General features: G+C 43.1%; 1 protein-coding gene across 4 annotated transcripts; it reads left to right on the top strand.

The window, feature by feature from the left end:
- Positions 1–277: 277 nt before the first annotated feature.
- On the top strand, positions 278–21813 carry Oser1 (oxidative stress responsive serine rich 1). Of its 4 annotated transcripts, none has more exons than XM_004669295.3 (4): positions 278–409; positions 5822–5938; positions 12919–13032; positions 20594–21813. In XM_004669295.3, the coding sequence occupies exons 2-4, from the start codon at positions 5862–5864 to the stop codon at positions 21276–21278; spliced, it is 876 nt and encodes a 291-aa protein (XP_004669352.1). In that variant the 5' UTR covers positions 278–409; positions 5822–5861; the 3' UTR covers positions 21279–21813. The 4 variants fall into 4 exon arrangements, with proteins under 4 accessions (XP_004669352.1, XP_045012600.1, XP_045012603.1 ...); XM_045156665.1 differs by lacking the exon at positions 278–409 and adding an exon at positions 695–940; XM_045156668.1 differs by lacking the exon at positions 278–409 and adding an exon at positions 1001–1061.
- Positions 21814–21925: the final 112 nt, after the last annotated feature.

Raw genomic sequence — 21925 nt, 5'->3', positions numbered from 1 at the left:
AAGACACCGCCCACTCACCTGACCGAGGAAAAGGAAGCAGGCACGCCCCAAAAGCCTGCCAAGAAGCAAAACCCACGCCAGAGGGAGGAGGGAGCGAAAAGAATAACAGGAAATGACGCAGGACGCACGTGCTTCCGAGAGGGCTTGGCGCCGGGCGGGCGAGAGGCGCGGCCGCCTCCACGCGCCTGCGCACCGGCCTCTGGACGCGCTGCCGAGTCACTGGGGTGGGCGGGGCGTGAGCGGTGGGCGGGGCGCGCGCCTGGGTGACGCAGGCGCAGTGCGACTCCAGAGGCGCGGGTCCGCCCCCTCTCCGCTGGTTTGGATCCGGGTCAGTGAGGCGCGGCGGTTTGCGGAGGGACGATCTGAACTGACGGAACCGGATCCCCGGAGCGCCTTTAGCTGCGAGGAGGTAAAAGTATCCCTGACGTGACGGGGAGGGGCCGCGGCGGTCGTCGCGTCTGATCTTCTCCGCCCCGCCGAGCGGTTTCCTCGGGGCTGGGGGGTCCGTCCGCTTCGGGTCGCGTCGTTCTCCCGGTGACACCGCCTGGATCCGGGGCCTCGGCCTGGGCCTCGCCGCGCTCCCCGCCCCCCTGCCCCCCATTCCCCCGCGCGCCTTGACCCTCCGCCGAGGCCGTTTCCCGCCTTCCCGTGTGTGTTCCCGCGGCGCGCGCCCTCCTCCCCCGGCTCTCGTGCTGCCGTCGTCGCCTCTTCCCCTTTTTGCCTTCCCTGCCGCCCTTTGCTCCTTCCCGCCTTTTCCAGCGCCCCGGAGCCGTCTTCTCGGCGGCCGAGGCTCCTCCGTTCCGCTTCCAGCCTCTCCTCCTGGCCCGTGGCGTGGACGGAGCGCGCGGTTCTCCTGCCCGGGACCCCGGGGCCGACGGAGCCGAAGCCCTGGACAGCTCCCCCGGGCTCGGCGTGCTCCCGGCTCTCCGAGCCGCCCCAGGTTCTCTGGCCTTCCTTGGCCCTTGATACCCTCCCACCCCGCTCCGGCGCGGCAGGCCCGGATTCGGGTGCAGAGGAGCGGCACGGTGCCTCGACTGCAGTGCTGCGAGCCTGGGACTTGAGTGGGTGTGCGGGGAGATCGGGGGGGACAGAGGGAGAGGTTTGGTCAGGGGTTTCGTGTCTTGGAAGGTTGCTGGACAGGGTTGTTTTTTTCCTTCTCCTCCGGGCTGCCTGCTTCCCGGTGGTCTGGAATAGATTTCGAGATCCTTAACTTTGCCATCCACGGCAGGCGCGCGCGCGCTAGCGAGCGAGCGGAGCCCGCACTGACTGTATTGGATGGTTCTCCGGCGACTTTGGGGTTATGGGAACGAGGAATTGGGTTTGAACTTTTAAGGAGGGCTTGGTTAAGAGTTCAAAACAATACGAAGCAACTTTCACAGGCTATTTACAAGTTTGCTCTGTCTTCGGGGATTCTTGCAAGGAGTCAGGGCAATGGAAAGGGTCAGCATGTCTCTTGCAGGTTTTTTTTTTTAAATTTTTTGTTTATTTTTACTTGTTTCTTTGAAAGTAAGTGACAGAGAGGAGGAGGGAGAGAGAGAGAGAATGGGCGCGCCAGGGCTTCCAGCCACTGCAGACGCATGCGCCGCCTTGTGCATCTGGCTTACGTGGGTCCTGGGGAATCGAGCCTTGAACCGGGGTCCTTAGGCTTCACAGGCAAGCGCTTAACCGCTAAGTCATCTCTCCAGCCCCTCTTGCAGGTTTTGATGAACACGGTCAAGCCAGTGATCTCTGCTGTCCAGCTGATAGTTTGAGCGAGTGAGAAGCTGGCAATCCGGAGGGGTGTAATAAGCAAGGCTGTGTAATTACAAGCATGCTCTGAGCCAGCTTTTAAGGTTATACCTAAAGATTCACCTTTGCTGTAGGTTAATTAAAGTAACTGAGGAAGAAAAGATGAGTAGTCAGAATGCTGGAGTTCTGAAAATAGTGTAGACAATACCTCATTCTTAAAGTCTTAGTTTGTAGTCAGATTTTGAGTTGGGGCAGTTTTGGTTATTTTGGTAATTTTTAATTTTGTTTTGTTTTTAGGTGGTAGATATGTGTGTCAACCAGTGTGTTAACCGAGTTTGTATTAACATCTAGAGTGGTCACCTGCTGTATTATTAAGTCACCACTATATAATTAAAAGTTGTGTGTGCTAGCAAAATGTTGTAAATCCTGGAGAGCAGGAATGAGATTGTAGTCCTTACAGAAATGAAATTCTCACACCATTTGTGTGTCAAGTTCACCTTTCTGTCCCCAGCATCTGATTTAGTGCTAGGAACTCTGGACATATTTGTGAGAGAAATGAATTTCTGCCTGTAGAATCCAGCAGTGTACACTTAAATGTGAATATATATTTAAATATTACTGATTTCTGCTAAAGCCCAAAGAGGAGTTGTGCAGTGTCCTCAGGGTGGGGGCACTGCTGAGTGTTTGGTCATAAAAGAATTGAGAAGATGGCAGCAGAAGGGATTTGTTTACAACCTGTGATAGACCTTTTTAGATGCTTGAAGCCCCAGATACGTTAGAATTTGCGATACTTGCTCAGCCTCCCACCTAGGTATACAACATTGTGTATTTGGAGTGGTCTTACTCTCATGGGGAAGAATTAGAGACCAGTGAAGCATGCAGTTGTGTGAGCAGTGTTTCCTCATGTTTATTTCCTTGTTAAATAAATCAGCTAAATATGTGTGGAGAGTAAGTTGACATTCTTGGTCTTCTGCTGTTGAGGTGAAAGCTAGCTAAGTTTGAGACTGCACATACACATAAATGTCAAGACATTGTGACATCTTGACCTTTGGAATATTAGAGGTCTCACAATACCACCAAAGATGAGCAGATAAAGAATCAGAGATCCTAAGGATCTACACAGAGGCACTGCTCCCTCTGAGGGTGCCTGGGGGTAGGGGGTGGGGGGTAAGGTTTAGGGGTACCAGCGTAGAAATAGAGGTAAAGTGCATCCTTTGCTTTAAACATCATTTTTAAAGAATAATTTATTTTTTTATTTTTTATTTTTTTTTGGTTTTTCGAGGTAGGGTCTCACTCTGGCTCAGGCTGACCTGGAATTCACTATGTAGTCTCAGGATGGCCTTGAACTCTCGGCGATCCTCCTACCTCTGCCTAAGAATAATTTATTTATTACAGAGGGAGAGAGAGAGAGAATGTGTACGTCAGGGCCTCCAGCCGCTTCAAACTAACTACATATGTATGCGCCACTTTGTGTATCTGGCTTATGTAGGTTCTGGGGAGTCGAACCTGGGTCCTTAGGCTTCATAGGCAAGCACCTTAACTGCTAAGCCATCTCTTCAGCCCCAGGAAATTATTATTATTATTATTATTTTTTGAGGTAGAGTTTTACTGTAGCTCAGGCTGACCTGGAATTCACTATGTAGTCTCAGGGTGGTCTTGAACTTGGCGATCGTCCCACTTCTGCCTCCCCAGTGCTGGGATAAAGGCTTGCACCACCACGCCCAGTTCCAAGAACTTATTAATTGACTTATTTTGTTGTGTTTCTTGTTACTTCATTTGGTCTCTCATCCCCCTTGTTTTTAAAGTATAAAAATAAATCAGGGCAGAAGAAACTGAGAGGTTGGATTAGTCAAACTGGTTGATTAAGAGAAATCATGTAAAGTCACATTCATAGGACAATTTATGCTTTATTTAATTAATTTATTTATTTGACAGAGAAAGGGAGAGAGAGAATGGGCATGCCAGGGCCCCCAGCCACTGCAAACAAAGTCCAGACGTGTGCACCCCCTTGTGCATCTGGCTAACGTGGGTCCTGGGGGATCGAACCTGGGTCCTTTGGCTTTGTAGGCAAATGCCTTAACCACTAAGGCATCCCTCCAACCTCCCCTTTTTTTTTGAGGTAGGGTTTTGCTATACCCCAGGCTGACCTGGAACTCACTATGTATTCTGTGGGTAGCCTCAAACTCAGAGTTATTCTCCTGCCTCTGCCTCCCAAATGCTGGGATTAAAGACACATGCCACCACACCTGTCTAATTTGTGGTTTTTTAATTTCCTACTTTCTCATGACTAAAGAAAAGTTCTGCCCTTTATTTTTCTTTTATTTTTTGTGCTGTAAGTGTACTGTCTCTTGTAAAATAATTAGTAGTAAGCTGTTTTAACAAAAAGTAGGTGAGTATAAAATTATCAACAATCATTGAAAGACATTTCTTTGCTATTGCAAGCGAACCCCAAATGCATGTGCCACTTTGTGCATCTGATGTATGTGGATTTTAGGGATTTGAACCCGGGGTGGCAAGCTTTGCAGGCAAGTGCCTTTAACCACTGAGCCATCACCCCAACCTTAAAATAAGTTGCTAATGCTTTTCTAACAATGATAACATCTTGTTTTTTTCAAAAAATGTCTTCATGTGTATTGATATCTGGACCATGATTGCTTTAGAAAAGTGGTAGAAATGGCATCATGTTTCATGAAGTAATACTTAATAAGAATTGTAAGGTCCATAGTACCCATATAAAGTCAGATGCACAAGGTAGCACATGCATCTGGAGTTTGTTTGCAGTGCCTGGAGTCCCTTCTGTTCCCATTCTCTCTCTTTTTCTCTGAAAATAAATTAATAGTGTGTGTGTGTGTGTGTGTGTGTGTGTGTGTGTGTGTATTTTTTTGAGGTAGAGTTTCACTCTAGTCTAGGCTAGCCTGGAATTCACTCTGAAGTCTTAGGGTGGGCTTGATCCTGGGATTAAAGGTGTGTGCCACCACACCCGGCAATAACATTTTAAAGAAAAGAATTGTTAGGGCTAGACTAGAAAATATCAGTAGCATGTTAAAGGATCAGAATGTTAGAGTTTGAGCTTTTCCCTCTTTCCTTTTTTCTGGTGTTAAAGTCAGTTTAAGGCTGGGCGTGGTAGCATATACCTTTAACCCCAGTACTTCTGGAGGCAGAAGTGGGAGGATTGCCATGAATTCAGGTCTCCCTGAGACTACATAGTGAATTCTAGGGCTGGAGGGAGACCCTACTTTGAAAAACCAGCCATACAAACAAACAAAAAATAAGTTTCTAGATGTGTACAACTAGGGACATTTTCTCTTTGGGTAGAATGTCCTGAAGCAGGTTTTAGGTAACAGGATATTGACTTCAAGTACTGATTAGGCAGTTAAACTTTTGACTTAGTACAAAACGTTTTTGTATTTCATATGTTCTTTAAAAAATAAGTCTATTCTGCGGTCAGCCATGGTGGTGCATGCATTTAACCCCAGCATATGGAAGGTAAAGGTAGGAGGATCACCATGAGTTTGTGGCCACCCTGAGACTCCATAGTGAATTCCAGGTCAGTCTGGGCTAGAACAAGATCCTACCTCGGAAAACAAAACAAAAAGAAGTCTATGCATATTTAAAAAGATGTACGTTTCTGTTGATTTTGTGTATGTCTCTCTGTCTGTCTGCACGCGAGAGCGAATGTGAGAGCAAGCGCGGGTGCAAGCGCATGTGGAGGTCAGAAGGCAGCTCTCCTGTAGCTGCCTTTCTACCTCACTTGGCAGAGTTTCTCTTTAAGGATTCTTGCTCTGCTGCTGTTCTTTGCTATGCTGGCCACGAGCTTCCAAGAATTATTCCTGTCCGCTTTGTCTCTGTTCCCCATCACACTGTGCTGGGATTACAGAACTCTTTTGACTCTACGTGGGGTCTAGTGACCAAATTCGGGTATTTCAGCTTGAGTGGCAAGTATGTTCACTGTGCCACCCCCCTCGCCCCACCATGGCAAGCAGTCTTATCACTGGGCTACATCCACAGCCCAGATACAGATTTTTAACAAGAAATGTACTTTTGATCTTACCTATTTTTATTTTGCTTATCTTGTTTTTATTTTCCTTTTCAGTATTAACGGGAACATCCATAGTAGGGCAAAAACTTTCACAATGAAATCCGAAGCCAAAGATGGAGAGGAGGAGAGTCTACAAACTGCCTTCAAGAAATTAAGAGTGGATGCATCAGGGTAATTAACTGTGTTTGGAATTGTTTACTGGTTTTAACTGTCCTTTCCCTTGAAAGTGTGCTTCATCTTTTAATGTTCCTCATTGCCATAGAAGATGTGAAAATCAATAATGTGACAGTCTACCAAACTCTGCACAGTATTTAAAAGAAGTGCTTCTGTGGGTTTTGTTTTTGACTAGAAAGAAGTAAAATTTTATCTTCAAATGAGTGTGTTTAGCAAGATATATTTCTTGCTTTTTAGAAAAACTTGGTATTGACAGTTTTTATGTATATATAAAATATTTTGATTGTAGTTGCAAGAAGTGCTTCTGTTAAATTGGGAAAGTAGCAGTTTATTTGTACTCCGCGGTTGAGTGTTTTAGTTTTCCTTAACTTTGAGGCAACCTCTTTTACTATTTAATCAAAGCTTAGCAAGCAGTATCGCATTAGGGATTTGCTCATACATCTCAAGAGAATCTTAGTTTTTTTTCAACAGAAGTGAATTGGCCCAGTAGAAATCTATGAAGACATTGTTGATTTCATGGTCTGTGGTTGCTGAGTCTATCACTATGGAAACCTCTGTTCAGTAGGGTTCTGTCACTGAGATCAATAAACTTGGACCCTTTGGCCATATTAATTAGAGCACCTGCACACCAGCTGCTGCCTGAATATTAATATTTTGCCCTGTGCAAAATGTTCTGTATAAGTCTTTTCTTGTCCCCGTTCTTTGTCCCAAGCCAAAAGAAATATCTGAATTGTAATGAATATAAAGTGTTTTCTTTGTGTGAATGGAAACCAAACACTGGAAGCTTAGAGAAGAACAGTTTCTAGCAAGTAATAGTAATCACCAACATGCCGTCAATACTGGTCTGAGTTCTGTGAGCACATTATTCCATTCTCCCTGCTATCATGGGCAATAGATACTACGGTCATTTCAGTTCAGAGTCAGCATTTTAAACCCTAAGCGTCCAACCCAAAAACTGTGCTCTTAACCATTCTTCTATGGTTCCTTGGAAACAGTATGAAAAAAGAATGCATGTAGTACCTAGTACAAAGCAAAAATTAAGTAGATTGGCCTATGAAATTAGAATTTATTTGTGCATGCCCATGCACAACCTTCACAGTCTCTTGCTACTGCAAATGAATGAATGTCTAGCTTTATGTGGGTGACTGGGGGATTTGAGCCTGAGTCAGCAGGCTTTGCAAGGAAGCCCTTTGCTAAGCCATTTCCCCAGGCCCTCAGAGGAGAATTTTATTTTATTTTATTGGTTTTTTGAGGTAAGGTCTCACTCTGGCTCAGGCTGACCTGGAATTGATTATATAGTCTCAGGGTGGCCTCGAATTCACAGTGTTCGCCTACCTCTGCTTCCTGAGTGCTGGGATTAAAGGCGCGTACCACCACACCCAGCTTTTTTGTTTTGCTTTGTTTTGTTTTCAAGGTAGGGTCCCACTCTAGCTCAGGCTGACCTGGAATTCCCTATGTAGTCTCAGGGTGGCCTCAAATTCACGCCACCATGCCTGGCTCAGATGAGAATTTTGATGCTAGAAGATTTGCACGGTAAATATTGAGAGACTCACATTTGCTTCTGTAATACTTCAGAACTACTTTTCACAGTATGTTTATCTTGCCAGTACTGTGATGGGCCTTTTTTGCTTAGATAAGTTCTTACTATATAGCCCAGGGTAGCCTCCAATTCTTGATCCTTCTGCCTCATTTTCTAAGTGTTGGAATTAATGAATTAAAAGGATATGCTATCATAGTTTTTAAGGTAGGGTTTTACTCTAGTTCAGGCTGCTCTGAAATTCACTATGGAGTCTCCGAGTGGCCTCAAACTCATGGTGATCCTCCTACCTCTGCCTCCCGAGTGCTGGGATTAAAGGTGTGTGCCACCATGCCCGTCTCACATCATCTTTTTGTCATTGTCACTGCTTCTTTTGGCTTGTGTACAGGAGCGAGAGAGTGCTGAGGATAGAATTCAGCACCTAGCACTCTACCACTGACCTTATATCTCCAGTCATTGACCAGCCACTTGTGATTTTTCTTTTTTTTGGGGGGGGGGTAGAAGTAACTTTTTAAAATAAGAAATGTATAGGAATATATGCATATAACTTTTGTATAAACCTCTGTAAGTAAGTCTTCATACACAGACATTGCTTCTCGCGTCTCAAGGAATAGGATTGTAAACTTAAGATGTTACTATGGCAAAATTTCTTGGAGCTGAGTGTGGTGGCACATACCTTTAATCCCAGCATTTGAGAGGCAGAGATAGAAGAATCTTGAATTTGAGGCCAGCCTGGAGCTACAGAGTAACTTCCAGGTCAGCCTGGGCCAAAATGAGATTTGAGCTCAGGGGTGGGGTGATTACTTGGAACTACTTGGTACTCTGTTCTTCTTTGGTTGGGTTATTCATCCTTGTATCATTATTCTTGTTTCTTAACTGTGTAGCTTTATAATAAATCTTTTTTTTTTCCCTGATGAAAAAATTACTTAGACCATTATAAATATCTTGCAAAGTATCTGTCTGATGAAGAGTTGAAAATTATATATTTGTAGCTTGTGATCTGCCTTCATTAAAATTATTAGGAAGAGAAGAAGCAGTGGAAAACATCTGAGAAAACCAAATAAGAGAAGGATGAGTCATGAGTGTGACTAAGCAGAGTAAGACTTGCATAGTCTTCGCAGTGTACAGTTCTAGTTGTTGTACACTGTTGCCAGTGCACCATGCTGATGGGACTTCCAAGAGACTGACTCATACAATAACCAAACGTTGCCAGGAATTTAGCATGGGCCTGTTCAACAGGTTTTGTTTCCCAATGGTATTTGTCTTACCAGGACAAATGTCTCTGTATTTTCTATAACACAATTCTTTTAATTGACTATAAAACAATAACATTTAGAGCTAGGGAGATGGCTTAGGGGTTAAAGGCACTTGCTTGCAAAGCTTCCTGGCCTGGGTTTGAGTTCCCCAGTGCCCACTTGAAGCTATATGTTAAAAGTGGCTCATGCATCTAGAGCTAGTGTGCCCATTCTCTATCTCTCTTTCTCTTTGCTCACAAATAAATATTATAGAAAAAAAAGACAAAAAACCTAAAAGTCACAATTTAATCTTCAGACCACATGTTACAACACCATGTACTTTTTTTGCTTTTGGTTTGCCTTTTGCTTTCTGAGACAGTGTCTGGTCATGTTGCTTAAACTTGTGATATTTATCAGCCTCTTGAGTGCTGGGATTACAGGTATAGTGGTTGAGATCATAATATATTTATAGATGTTTACCCATACTTGTTTCTCCTAATATTATAAACATGTTGTCATGTCATTAAAAGTAGACCAAGTTGGCCTACCACATGCACAGTGGTGTACAACTTCAGTTATTTGGGAAGCAGAGGTAGGAGGATCACTATGAGTTTGAGGCCAGCCTGGGCTACAGTAAGACCCTAATTCAATGTTCCCTTCCCCACAAAAGGTAGACCAAGCTGTCCTGGAATTTACCATAGTCCTCTTGCCTCTACCTTCCAAATGCTGGCTCCCAGCCTGGCTTTCTATATGTAATTTTTTGTTTGCTTGTTTTTTCAGGGTAAGGTTAGGGTTAGGGTTATTTATATAATTATATGTATATATAATTATATATATATATAATATATATAATTATATATATAATTATATAATTCACTCTAGTCCAGGCTGACCTGGAATTCACTATGTAGTATCAGGGTGGCCTCGAACTCTCGGCGATCATCCTACCTCTGCCTCACAAGTGCTGGGATTAAAGGCATGTGCCATCACACCTGGCTCTCTTATATAATTAAAAAAATATATATTTTATTTTTTATTTGACAGAGGAAGAGAGAGAGAGAGAGAGAGAATGGGCGCGCCAAGGCCTCCAGCCACTGCAAATGAAGTCCAGATGCATGCGTCCCCTTGTGCATATGGCTAATGTGGGTCCTGGGGAAATCGAACCTAGGTCCTTTGGCTTTGCAGGCAGACCACTAAGCCATCCCTCCAGCCCTCTATGTGTAATTTTTAATTAGTTCCTAATATTCTATTGTGTAGATTACCATAATTTCAAAAAATAAGTATTTTTCTCTTGTTGGGTGTTTAAGGTATTCCCAGTTACTTTTTTGTTAAAAAAAAATATTTCTTTGAGAGAGAGAGAGAAAGAGGCAGATAGAGAGAACCGTCATGCCAGGGCCTCCAGCCACTGCTAAACTCCTGATGCTTGCACTACCTTGTGCATCTGGTGTTCGTGGGTACTGGGGAATTGAATGTGGGTCCTTGGGCTTCGCAGGCAGTGCCTCAACCACTAAGTCATCTTTCCAGTCTGCAGTTACTTTAAAAATGTATTTATTTATTTATAAGAGAGAGAGAATGGACACGCCAGGGCCCCTAGCCGCTGCAATCGAACTCCAGATGCATGTGCTATTTTGTGCATCTGGCTTTTCATCAAACCTGGGTCCTTAGGCTTTGCAGGCAAGTGCCTAAACTGCTGCGCCATCTTTCTAGCCCCCCAGTTACTCTTCCCACCCCCTCCCCGGAGGTAGGGTCTCACTCTAGCCCAGGCTGGCCTCAAACTCACAATAATCCTTCTACCTCTGATTCTGCTACCTTTGCCTCCTGAGTGCTGGGATTAAAGGCGTGCCCCACCATGCCCAGCTACTTTTTTTAATATTTTTTTGTCCATTATTTATTTATTTGAGAGCGACAGACGCACAGAGAAAGACAGATAGAGGGGGAGAGAGAGAATGGGCACGCCAGGGCTTCCAGCCTCTGCAAACGAACTCCAGACGCGTGCGCCCCCTTGTGCATCTGGCTAACGTGGGACCTGGGGAACCGAGCCTCGAACCGGGGTCCTTAGGCTTCACAGGCAAGCGCTTGACCGCTAAGCCATCTCTCCAGCCCCCAGCTACTTTTAAATTATGTTTTAGTAAATTTTTTTCTAGTTTAATAAATTTTCTTTTTTGAAAGGATGTGTGTATTGGTGTGCATATGCCTGTGTTCTAGAAGTATTTATATCAAAATGTTGATGTTGGTTTTTTCTGGATTGTGAGATGATAGATAATTCTTGTTCTTTCTTGAAATTGTTCTTTACTGGGAACCCATATTCATACTTTTAAACTAAAGATTTAACTTTGAGTAATATTTCAAGTTCATTAGTTGTAACAATTAGAATATTTTCTAAACGTTATGTGTATTTAAGCATCTGATCACTTTCAAGTTGGATTAACTCCTCTAAAGGCTATGCTCCCAAACTTAGTACCCACAGCTCTGGTTTGCGTGCATAAAACCAGTGGTCAGTGTCATTAGCATTCTTTCTGGACATAAGGCTTGATCTGCCCCAGATAAACAGCCTGGAAGTCTATTTATATCCCACTGCACTGCTGGTTGAAATTAAAAGTCATTTTTTGGCTTGCGATTTTGCAACTATGGGCTTTTATGGGTCCTCTAAATTTGGTTTTGGAGGATTTAAAACTGAGCAATTTTTCTTTTTATCTTTTTGTTGCTATTGTTGTTTTTTTCGAGGTAAGATCTCACTCTAGCCCAGGCTGATCTGGAATTCACTATGTAGTTTCAGGGCGGCCTTGAACTCACAGTGATCTTCTTACCTCTGCCTCCCGAGTGCTTGGATTAAAGGCATGCTCCACCATGCCTGACTTTTCTTTTGTTGTTGTTTTTTTTTAACTTTTTATTTTTATTAACAATTTCCATGATTATAAACAATATCCCATGGTAATGCCCTCCACTCCCCACTTTCCCCTTTGTAACTCCATTCTCCATCATATCCCCTTCCCCTCTCAATCAGGCTCTTTTTTATTTTGATATCATGGTCTTTTCCTCCAATTATGATGGTCTTGTGTAGGTAGTATCATGAGAGGTCATGGATATACAGGCCATCTTGTGACTGGAGGAGCATGTTGTAAGGAGTCCTATCCTTCCTTTGGCTCTTACATTCTTTCTGTCACCTCTTCCGCAATGGACCCTGATCCTTGGAAGGTATGATAGAGATATTGCACTGCTGAGCACTCCTCTGTCACTTCTTCCCAGCACCATGAGGCCTTCTGAGCCATCCTGAGGTTACTGCCATCTGAAAAGAGAATGTTCTCTACCCAAAGTGAGAGTAGCATTAATATGTGGGTATGAACATTAAGAAAAGTGCTTACAGGGCAGTTTGATGAGCATAATATATACATTTAGCCAGACAGCAGCAGATGTTACACCCCTAGGGCTCATGACTTCTCCTGTTTTAGGTTTTCAGTATCAGGGATGTATTCCGTCCCATGGAGCAGGCCTCCAGTCCATTTACAGGGCAGTTGGTTTCCACCATGACAGATATGCCACTATTGCTCCCGTTGGCTCATGTAGCCTGGCTGGCCAAATATAAGGCTTGCAGTGTCCACTGTTGAATATCTTCACTGGTGATTTCTCTCCCATTGAGCTGCATGCAGAATGGCTTCTTCCAGCTTTCTGTCAGCTGGTCTGCATGGTGGAGCTTATCAGCTCAGTTCCAGCAGGATTTCTCAGTGGCCTTGCAGCCCAAGTATGTGGAGCCTTTGGCAGTAGGGTCTTACCATCTATCCCTGGTGGGAAACCAAGGGTCTTGGCAATCGTCTGTAATATTTTAGGGGCATCAGGGACCTCCCTGGCCAACAACACACTGGAGGTTATCCCATCCTTAGCACTAAAATTTTAGTAACAGTCTATGGCTCCTGAGTGTTCTATTGGCCAAAAAAGTAGGTTTCCGTATGATTTATTTATATCCTCTAAGATTTTAATTAGCCCTCTCCCCAGCTCTCCTTTGCCTAATCTCTTTGTTTTGTTTTTTTGAGGTAGGGTCTCACTGTAGCCCAGGCTGACCTGGAACTAACTGTATAGTTCTAGGTTGGCTTCAAACTCAGCAATCCTCCTATCTCTGCCTCCTGAGTACTGGAATTAAAGGCATGCACCACCATGCCCAGCTTCGTTGTACAGCTTTTCATGGCAGTAAACTTGATTTCTGTCTTCAGGTCTGTCATATCACTGTCTGTGGGAGAAGGCACGAGTGTCAGAGCATCAGTCAGAACAGCAGTCGAGGATTCCAAACCCAAAACCGCGTGCGCATCTAAAGACAGTTGGCATGGGTAAGAGCTTCTTACTGAGAGAGTTTTTATCCTAGTACCTTGCAAATATTACTGGATTTTCTTTCCCAAGTATCCAAGAAGAAAGTACGCTATGATTTACAGCCCAAGACCTAATGATTCTTTTTATTTATTTGTTTGTTTTTCTTTTTAAGACCTAATGATTCTTGTCAGACAAGGTCTCACTATTTAGCCCAGGCTAACTTTAAACTTGTGATCCTCCTGCTTCAGCCTCCCAAATGCTGCGATGACAGAGGTCAGCCACCACCATGCCTGGCTTTACCATTCCTATTTCTGAATTTACTGAGACATTCTGTGTGGCCTAGTCCAGTTTAAGCTTGAGAAGAATGTGTCTTTAACTGTTCTTGCATTCTATGTCCATAGTCAGGTTTTTAGTAGTCATTTAAATAATGAAAAAAAAATTTTTTTTTCAGCTTGACTTAGTGATTGAGAAGTATGCTGAAATCTCCTCTATGGGTGTGAATTGGTCTATTTTCTCTTTAAGTTCTGTATTTTTGCTTTATGTATTTGGGGGATTATTTTGTTCGATTCATTCTAATTTAGAATATTTTCTTCTCAGTGAATTGAAACTTGTATTATGTAGTTGTGAGGATTTTGTTTGTTTTTTTAGATGGTCTCATGTAGCCCAGGATGGTCTTGAAATCTCTATGTAGTCAAGGATGACCTTGAACTTTTGATCTTTCTGCCTCTACCTCCTGAATGGTGGGATTACAGGGGTGGACCACCACACCTGGCCTGTGTGGTGCTGGGATTGAACCTGGAGCTCATTATGCTAGGCAAGCACTGTACCAACTGAGCTATAGGCACAACCCTCTCATGTGGCTTTCTAATGGCATTTGTTATAAATAAAGTCCACATTGTTTGAAATTAGTATAGTTAATACATTTTCTTTTTTATTTCTTTTTTGAAGTATGCATCTGGAGTTCATTTGCAGTGGCTGAAGGTCCTGGTTCTATCTCTCTGTCTCTCTTTTCTCTATCTGTCTCTGCTTGCAAAATAGATAATTTTTTTTTTTAAAAAAAACACCCAGTAAGTTGAGCAAAAAAATATGGTATTCTGGGAAAATGTTTTTATAAATCTGATGAGGGTCAGATTTTTCTGGGAGGTGTTTTATTTATTTTTTTTTTTTTGAGGTAGGGTCTCTCTCTAGCCCAGGCTGACCTGGAATTCACTATGTAGTCTCAGGGTGGCTAGAATTCATGACGATCCTGTTACCTTTGCCTCCCAAATGCTGGGATTAAAGACATGGGCCAACGTGCCCAGCTCATTTTTTTTTTTTTTTTTTGTATGTACATAGTGTGTTCCTTATTCTCATCCCATTTCATTCACTCAGTGCTTCTTTAAAAAATCATGTAACATCTTGTTCTGTTGGCAAATATATTTGGCTTTGATTTACCAGAACATAATATTTTTTTTGTTTGTTTGTTTGTTCATTTTTATTTATTTATTTGAGAATGACAGAGAAAAAGAGGCAGATAGAGAAAGAGAGAGAGAGAATGGGCGCACCAGGGCTTCCAGTCACTGCAAACAAACTCCAGACACCTGCACCCCCTTATGCATCTGGCTAACATGGGTCCTGGAGAATCGAGCCTCGAACTGGGGTCCTTAGGCTTCACAGGCAAGCACTTAACCACTAAGCCATCTCTCCAGCCCCATAATCTTTTTTCTTAAGATTTTATTTTTATTTATTTATTAGAGAGACAGAGAGAGAATGAGAATGGGCACAAACAGCTTCTAAGCCACTGCAGGTGAACTCCAGATGCATGTGCCACCATGTGCATTAGCTTATGTGGGACCTGGAGAATCGAACTTGTGTCATTAGGCTTCATCTCTCCAACCCCAGAACATATCTTTATTTCATTTTGTTGTTGTCTTCCCTACCCGCCCCCTGAAAAGTGGGATCTTATTTTAGCCCAGACTGATCCTCCTACCTCTGCCTCCCGAGTGCTGGGATTAAAGGCGTGCGCCACCATGCCCGGCTGACTTTTTTTTTTTTTTTTTTGTGCATTACTTGGGATTGAACCTAAGGCCTCACCCAAGCTAGGCAAGCACTCTGTACCTCTGTCACTGAGTGGAATTACCCAGCTCATTCTCTGTATTACTATTTTTTTTGGGGGGGGGGGTTCAAGGCAGGGCTTTACTCTAGCCCAGGTTAATCTAGAATTCACTACGGAGTCTCAGAGTGGCCTCAAACTCACGGTGATCCTCCTACCTCTGCCTCCTCAGTGCTAGGATTAAAGGCATGCACCACCACACTTGGCTGTATTCTATTCTTATGCTTTAATATTTTAAATTTTTATTTATTTGAGAGAGAGAGAGAGAGGGAGGCACAGATAGAAAGAGAGAGAATAAGCATGCCAGGGCCTCCAGCCACTGCAGACGAACTCCAGACACAAGCGCCACCTGTACATCTATCTGGCTTATGTGGGTATTGGTGAATTAAACTCAGGTCCTTAAGCTTTGCAGGCAAACACCTTAACCGCTGAGCCATCTCTCCAGCCACTCTGTATTCTGTTTTTTTTTTTTTTTTTTTTTGAGGTAGTGTCTTGCTCTAGCTCAGGCTGACCTGGAATTCACTATGTAGTCTCAGGGTGGCCTCGAGCTCCTCCTATCTCTGCCTCCCAAGTGCTGGGATTAAAGACATGTGCCACCACTCCCTACTCCTCTGCATTCCTTACATCAGACTCCAGATGTAACTCTGCCTTCCCTTTCTTTTAACTCCTTCTTATATTTTTTTCCAAGTATTTTACTACCCTTTAGGTCATAGGTTGGTAAACTGGGTATAATGGCTCACACCTCTAATACCAGCACTCTGGAGACTGAGGCAGGAGGATTGCCTTGAGTTGGAGGACAGCCTGGGCTGCTTCATGAATTCCAGGCGAGCTCTGTCTACAGAGTAAGACATTGTTTTACAAAAAAACAAAGAATTATATGATAAATACTATAGGATTTGGAGGCAAAAATCCAAGGACATTTTGTAGGGATTTATAAGAGAGAAAACTTGCACTGTCTGCCTGGGGCTGCTCTTCTGGCTGACAGACACACTTGGTTCCGTTGCTGAGGCAGTGTCAGAATGAAATGAATAGATAGAAGGCTGCTGGAACGGGTGGATAGGGGACAGCATCAGAGTCCATTTTATTCTCAGTAACACCCAGATCCCAACATGCCCTTCTTCCTCTAAAGGTCCTGGCATTTACCAGATTCTTGAACTGTGGTTCTACCTCTTGAAACCCAGGACCCAGCAGGGATTAACTTGTGGATGGTAGCCAGTACTGGCCTTGTACAATGGTGCCACATGCCTACTGGCCAGAAAGTCGGGGGAGGGGGATAGAGAGAAGAGGGGAGGCCTCTCCAGCCTAGTTTCCGTGGTTCACAGTTCTAGTCTACTTGAGCTTTGCAAAACAGGTGGGGGTGCTAAGGGTGTAATTTAGTGGTAGAGTAAATACACCGTAAGTGAAAGGCCTTTGGTTTGATCTTCAGCTGTCCCAAAACAAACAAAGCAAGTAGGGATTCAGATTTTCAAATTATTATTTTTTTCTTTTTTAAAAATATTTTTAAAATATTGTTTATTTGATAGACAGAAAGAGAAAATGAATATGCCAGGACCTATAGCCACTGTAATAAACCAACTCCAGACACATGTACTACCCTGTGTGTCTGGTTGGGTACTGGGGAATTGAACCTGGGTCCTTAAGCTTTGCAGGCAGGTGCCTTAACCGCTAAGCCATCTCTCCAGTCCAAATTGTATTTATTTATTTTTTTGCAAGGAGAGAGAGAGAATAAGAATGGGTGTGCCAGGGCCTCCAGCTGCTGTAAACAGATTCCCGATGCATGGGCCATATTACGCATCTCATCTGGCTTTATGTGGGTACTGGGGAATCAAACCAATTATGCTTTGCAAGCCAGTACCTTAAGTGGTGAGCTCTGTCTCCAGTCTCCATTTTTTTTTTTTTTAATGAAAGAGCGAATTGGCACACCAGGACCTCTAGCTACTGCAGTCGAACTCTAGACAGGTACACACCTTTTGTGTATGGGTCGCCTTGTACATCTGGCTTACGTGATTTCTGGGGAGTTGAACCTGGCTCTAAGGTTTGCAGGCAAGCACCTTAACCACTTAGCTACCTCTCTCTAGCCCTGACCCCAGATTTTTTTTTTATAATATTGGATATAAATTTTTAATGTATAGATAGAAAAATAAAAGCACAGAACAATAACTACAGTATCTGTGACAGGCTAAAATGCATATACCTTTTTAATACTGGTTAGGTCCCCCCCCCATTTCAGAATGAGGCTGTACTACTTTAGTATCAAAAAATCGTGGTGGACCTAAACTGATAAAGTATGCAGTACTAAAATTTATCTTTATACCTTTTCTGCTAACTTATTGTTCAAGTTAAACTTATTGGTTTAATAGTACCAATTAGACATTTAATAAAAGTCTGAAGCTTTTTTTACTTATTTCTTAGCAATACTTGGAATTGAGCCTAGGGTCTTGTTGATGATCTATAGCTGGGCTTTAGTCCCAGCCTTCTTTTACTGTTTTTTTAATGGTTTGGATATGTTTATAGTGTGCAAGTGTGTGCATGCATATTCATATATGTGTAGGCATATATATATGAGAGTATGTATACATGCGTGCACATGAACGTGGAAGAGAGATGTTGACATCAAGAATCTTCCTCAATAGCTCTCCTACCTTATTGATTTTTAAAAAAATATTTTATTTTTATTTATTTATTTGAGAGAGAGAAAGAGGGAGAGGGAAGAGAGAGAATGTGCACACGAGGGTGTCCAGCCACTGCAAACAAATTCCAGACGTATATACCACGCTGTGCATCTGGCTTATGTGTGACCCCGGATTTTTAAGAGTATATTTATTTGCAAACAGAGGGAGGAGAAAGAGGGCATGCCAGGTCCTCTTGCCACTCACTGCAAATGAAGTCTAAATACTTATGCCACTCTGTGTATCTGGTTCTATGTGGGTGGGTACTGGGGAATTGAACCCAAGTTGATAGGCTTTGCAAGCAAGTGCTTTTAACCACTAAGCAGTCTGCCCAGCCTCGAGTTCAGATTTAAATTATCCTGCAGGCTGCAGTTTGCTGGCACCTGCTATGAATAATTCAGATTTATCTTCTAGTACAACAGTTCTTTCCTTAGCAATATATATTCTACACTGTCTATTTTTTTGTACACGATCTTACTATGTAGCCTAGGCTGGCCTTGAGCTCATAATCTCCCTGCCTCATCTTCCCATGTTCTGGCCTTACAGACGTGTGCCTTCATTCTTCAGCCCATAAATTTCAATTTCTTTCAATTTTAATTTTTTTTTTTTTTTGAGGTAGGGTCTCGCTCTAGCCCAGGCTGACCTGGAATTCACTTTGTAGTCTCAGGGTGGCTTTGAACTCATGGTGATCTTCCTATGTTTGCCTCCCAAGTGCTGGGATTAAAGGCGTGCACCACCATGCCCGGCTATTTAAAAATTTTTAATTGGCTTGCTCAGTATTAGATTACACTCTGGCATTTTTATTTGTTTTTATTTGGTTTATATTACTTGAGACATACACACATACACACACGCGCACACGTGCACACACACACACACACAAAGAATGGGTGTGCCAGGGCCTCCAGCCGCTGCAAGCAAACTCCAGACACATGTGCCACCTTGTGCATTGGCTTATATGGGTCTTACAGAATTGCCCTGGGTCCTTAGGCTTTCTAGTTAAGCGCCTTAACCACTAGGCCGTCCCTCCAGGCCAATTCTGGCATTTTTAAACAATGTTTTTAATTGATTTTCCCAACCCTCTGCAGTCCTCTTGAACCCTTCCATCCATGTCTGTCATATGTGCCCAATTTCTCCCCCCACTCACCACCACATGTATGCATGCATGTAAACATTATAAGCTAGGGTTTACATATGAGAGAGAACATGTGATTTTTGTCATTCTTTTTTAAAAATATTTTTATTTGCAAGCAGAAAGTGAGAGGGAGAATGGGTGAACTAGGGTCTTTTGTCACTACAGATGAACTGCACATATGCCACTTTGTGTCTTAAGTCTAGGTTACCTAGCTTAATATAATACTTTGTATTCTATTTTTTTCTGAGAATCTCATATTTCATTTCTCTTTACAACTGAATAAAATTCCATTGTGTCACCAGGTATGGGTGGTACCTTTAATCCCAGCACTCAGGAGGCAGAGGTAGGAGGATCACTGTGAGCTTAAGGCCACCCTGAGACTACATAGTGAATTCCAGTTCAGCCTGGGCTAGAGTGAGACCCTACCTCATTAACAAAAAAAATTATTTTTTGTGTGTGTATGTGTAGATTATATCATGGTTTTATATTTTAATTATTCATTTGTTGATAAATATCTAGGCTAGTTCTAGTTCCTTGCTATTGTGAATAGTGCAATAATAAACATAGATGTTCAGCATCTGTGGTAAGAAATAGAGAGTTATTTGGGTATATGCCCAGGAGTCATATAGCTAGGTTATATGGTATGGTCGTTTCATTTTTAATTTTTGGAGAAACCTCTATATTGATTTCCATAGTGGCTGTAGTAGTTTAATCTTCTACCACATTTTTCTATCTTTTAAAAATATTTATGAGAAGGCCAGTTGTGGTGGTGCACGCCTTTAATCCTAGCACTCAGGAGGCAGAGGTCAGAGGACCTGTGCATCTGACTTTACGTGGGTGCCGGGGAATCAAGTCCAGGTTGCTAGACTTTGTAGGTAAGGTCCTTAACTGCTGAGTCATTTCTCCACCCCTATTGTTGTTATTTCTTGTTTGTATGGTTTTTTTTTTAAATATATTTAATTTATTTAAGAGAGAGAGAGGTGGAGTGGTGGGGGGAGAGAATATGGGTATGCCAGGGCCTCCAGCCACTGTAAATAAACTCCAGGTGCATGCGCCACATTGAACATCTGGCTTTATGTGAATACTAGGGAATCAAACTTGGGTCCTTAGGCTTTGCAACCAAGCACCTTAACTGTTGAGCCATCTCTCCAGCCCTTGTTTGGTTTTTGTTTGCTGTTATCAGAAATAGAAATGAGTCCTAAATCTGATGCTCTGTTTAATACTGGCTTAGCAAGTCTTTTTGTGACATTATCCGAACCTATATTCAGGCTGAGGGGACAGCATTTGGCTTGAGCAGGAACATCCAGTCTTTGGGCTGCTTGCATCCCAGCATAGTTGTGAATGCAGCCCAACACATTGTATAGATGACAGTGTTAAGTCAAAAGTTTGGACATTTGCTTTACAAAATCAGTTTGTGTTTCTCCCATACTCACAAGGTTAGGATGGGAGACAGCCAGGTGTTCCATCTCCCATATTTTGCCCAGTGATTCCATTATTTCATTTGTTTCTATAGCTTGTTAACTTTTAAGACACAAAGAATTCAGCAGTTTGAAAATGGAGGCAGACATACCTTTGTGGGGGAAATTTATGACTTCACACTCTAGGACATGTTTCCAAGTATTATACAAAATCTCTTAGGAATAGGGCTCTGTATCACAGTATCTCCTTGTCTTTTTACCTTCTAGGTCTACTAGAAAATCTTCACGAGGAGCAGTGAGAACCCAACGTCGACGGCGTTCTAAGTCTCCCGTCCTTCATCCTCCAAAATTCATCCATTGCAGTACAATAGCATCTTCATCCAACAGTCAGCTCAAGCACAGAAGCCAGACTGAGCCTCTCGATGGCAGCAGTGCGCTGGGAATTTCAACCCCACAAGAGTTCAGTGCAGGAGAAAGCACTTCTTCTCTCGACACGAATCACACAGGGCCAGTCACTGAGCCTTTGAGACCTTCCGTTCCAAGGCTTCCATCGGAGAACAAAACAGAAGACTCCTGTGATGCTACCCAAGTCTCCCAAGCAAGTCTTAAGGCCAACGATCTCTCTGACTTTGGCTCTGTTTCCAAGCTAAGCCAGGGCAAGCCATGTGCATGTGTAGGCAAAGAGTGCCAGTGTAAGAGGTGGCATGATATGGAAGTGTATTCCTTTTCAGGTCTGCAGAGTGTCCCTCCCCTGGCCCCAGAACGGAGATCACTTGAGGACTACTCTCAGTCACTGCACTCCAGAACTCTGTCCGGCTCTCCCCGCTCCTGCTCTGAGCAAGCTCGAGTCTATGTGGATGATGTGACCATTGAGGACCTATCAGGCTACATGGAGTATTACTTATATATCCCCAAGAAGATGTCCCACATGGCAGAGATGATGTACACCTGATAGCAAGAGGCTCAGTCATTCGTGTGCTTTAGACCAATGAAGGGTTGTCAGAAGTTTAGTTAATGGCAGAGACCTGGTGACCACTTTGTGTGAGAAGACATCTCTTTCTGCTCACTGTGCTTGCAATAAAAACTTTTCTTGGCATCTCAGTTAATCTTCATTCTTTGAGTTTACTGAGTTCTTATGTACCTGTCAAGCAGGTCAAATAAAATCTCTCTAGAAATGTTCCTGAGGGACGAAGAAACCATAATTACTTGAGACTGGCAGCAGAGGCCATAGAGTGAAACCCTTTGTAAAACAGCATTTGTTCAGACCTGCTTAAGATTTGGCAGCCAAGGAAAACTCAAATGTAGTTTTGTAACTGAACTGAACACTTGTCATGTTGTAGATTCCAGCCCAGAAAATTAGATATTATAAGACTGATTTAAATTGTTTGAATTAACACAAGATTTGTGTCATTGAAGATTTTTTTGTTTTTGTTGAGCCAGAGATTGAAGATTTAGATTGATTTGAATAAACTAGGTGGCCTGCCTTATATTATTTGTGTCATTAAGCATTACTGAATGAACCCTTGCTGGCGCTGTTACCCAGAGACAGGTGAGGCTTCTGAGGCACAGGCTTTGAGCGGGCTGCTTCCCTGGGGGTGG

This window comes from Jaculus jaculus, chromosome 8 (assembly GCF_020740685.1).
Source record: "Jaculus jaculus isolate mJacJac1 chromosome 8, mJacJac1.mat.Y.cur, whole genome shotgun sequence".
NCBI classification, from domain to species: domain Eukaryota; kingdom Metazoa; phylum Chordata; class Mammalia; order Rodentia; family Dipodidae; genus Jaculus; species Jaculus jaculus.
Note: the sequence above shows the minus strand (reverse complement) of the source record. Positions and strands in the feature narration are given on the sequence as shown.

What these genes read in the sequence shown, in the direction of transcription:
- Oser1 (XM_004669295.3), top strand. Translation starts at nt 5,862, where the DNA reads ATGAAATCCGAAGCCAAAGATGGAGAGGAGGAGAGTCTACAAACTGCC. An exon ending in TTAAGAGTGGATGCATCAGG is followed by an intron (nt 5,939 to 12,918) that starts GTAATTAACTGT and finishes TTCTGTCTTCAG; the next exon opens with GTCTGTCATATCACTGTCTG. An exon ending in TCTAAAGACAGTTGGCATGG is followed by an intron (nt 13,033 to 20,593) that starts GTAAGAGCTTCT and finishes TTTACCTTCTAG; the next exon opens with GTCTACTAGAAAATCTTCAC.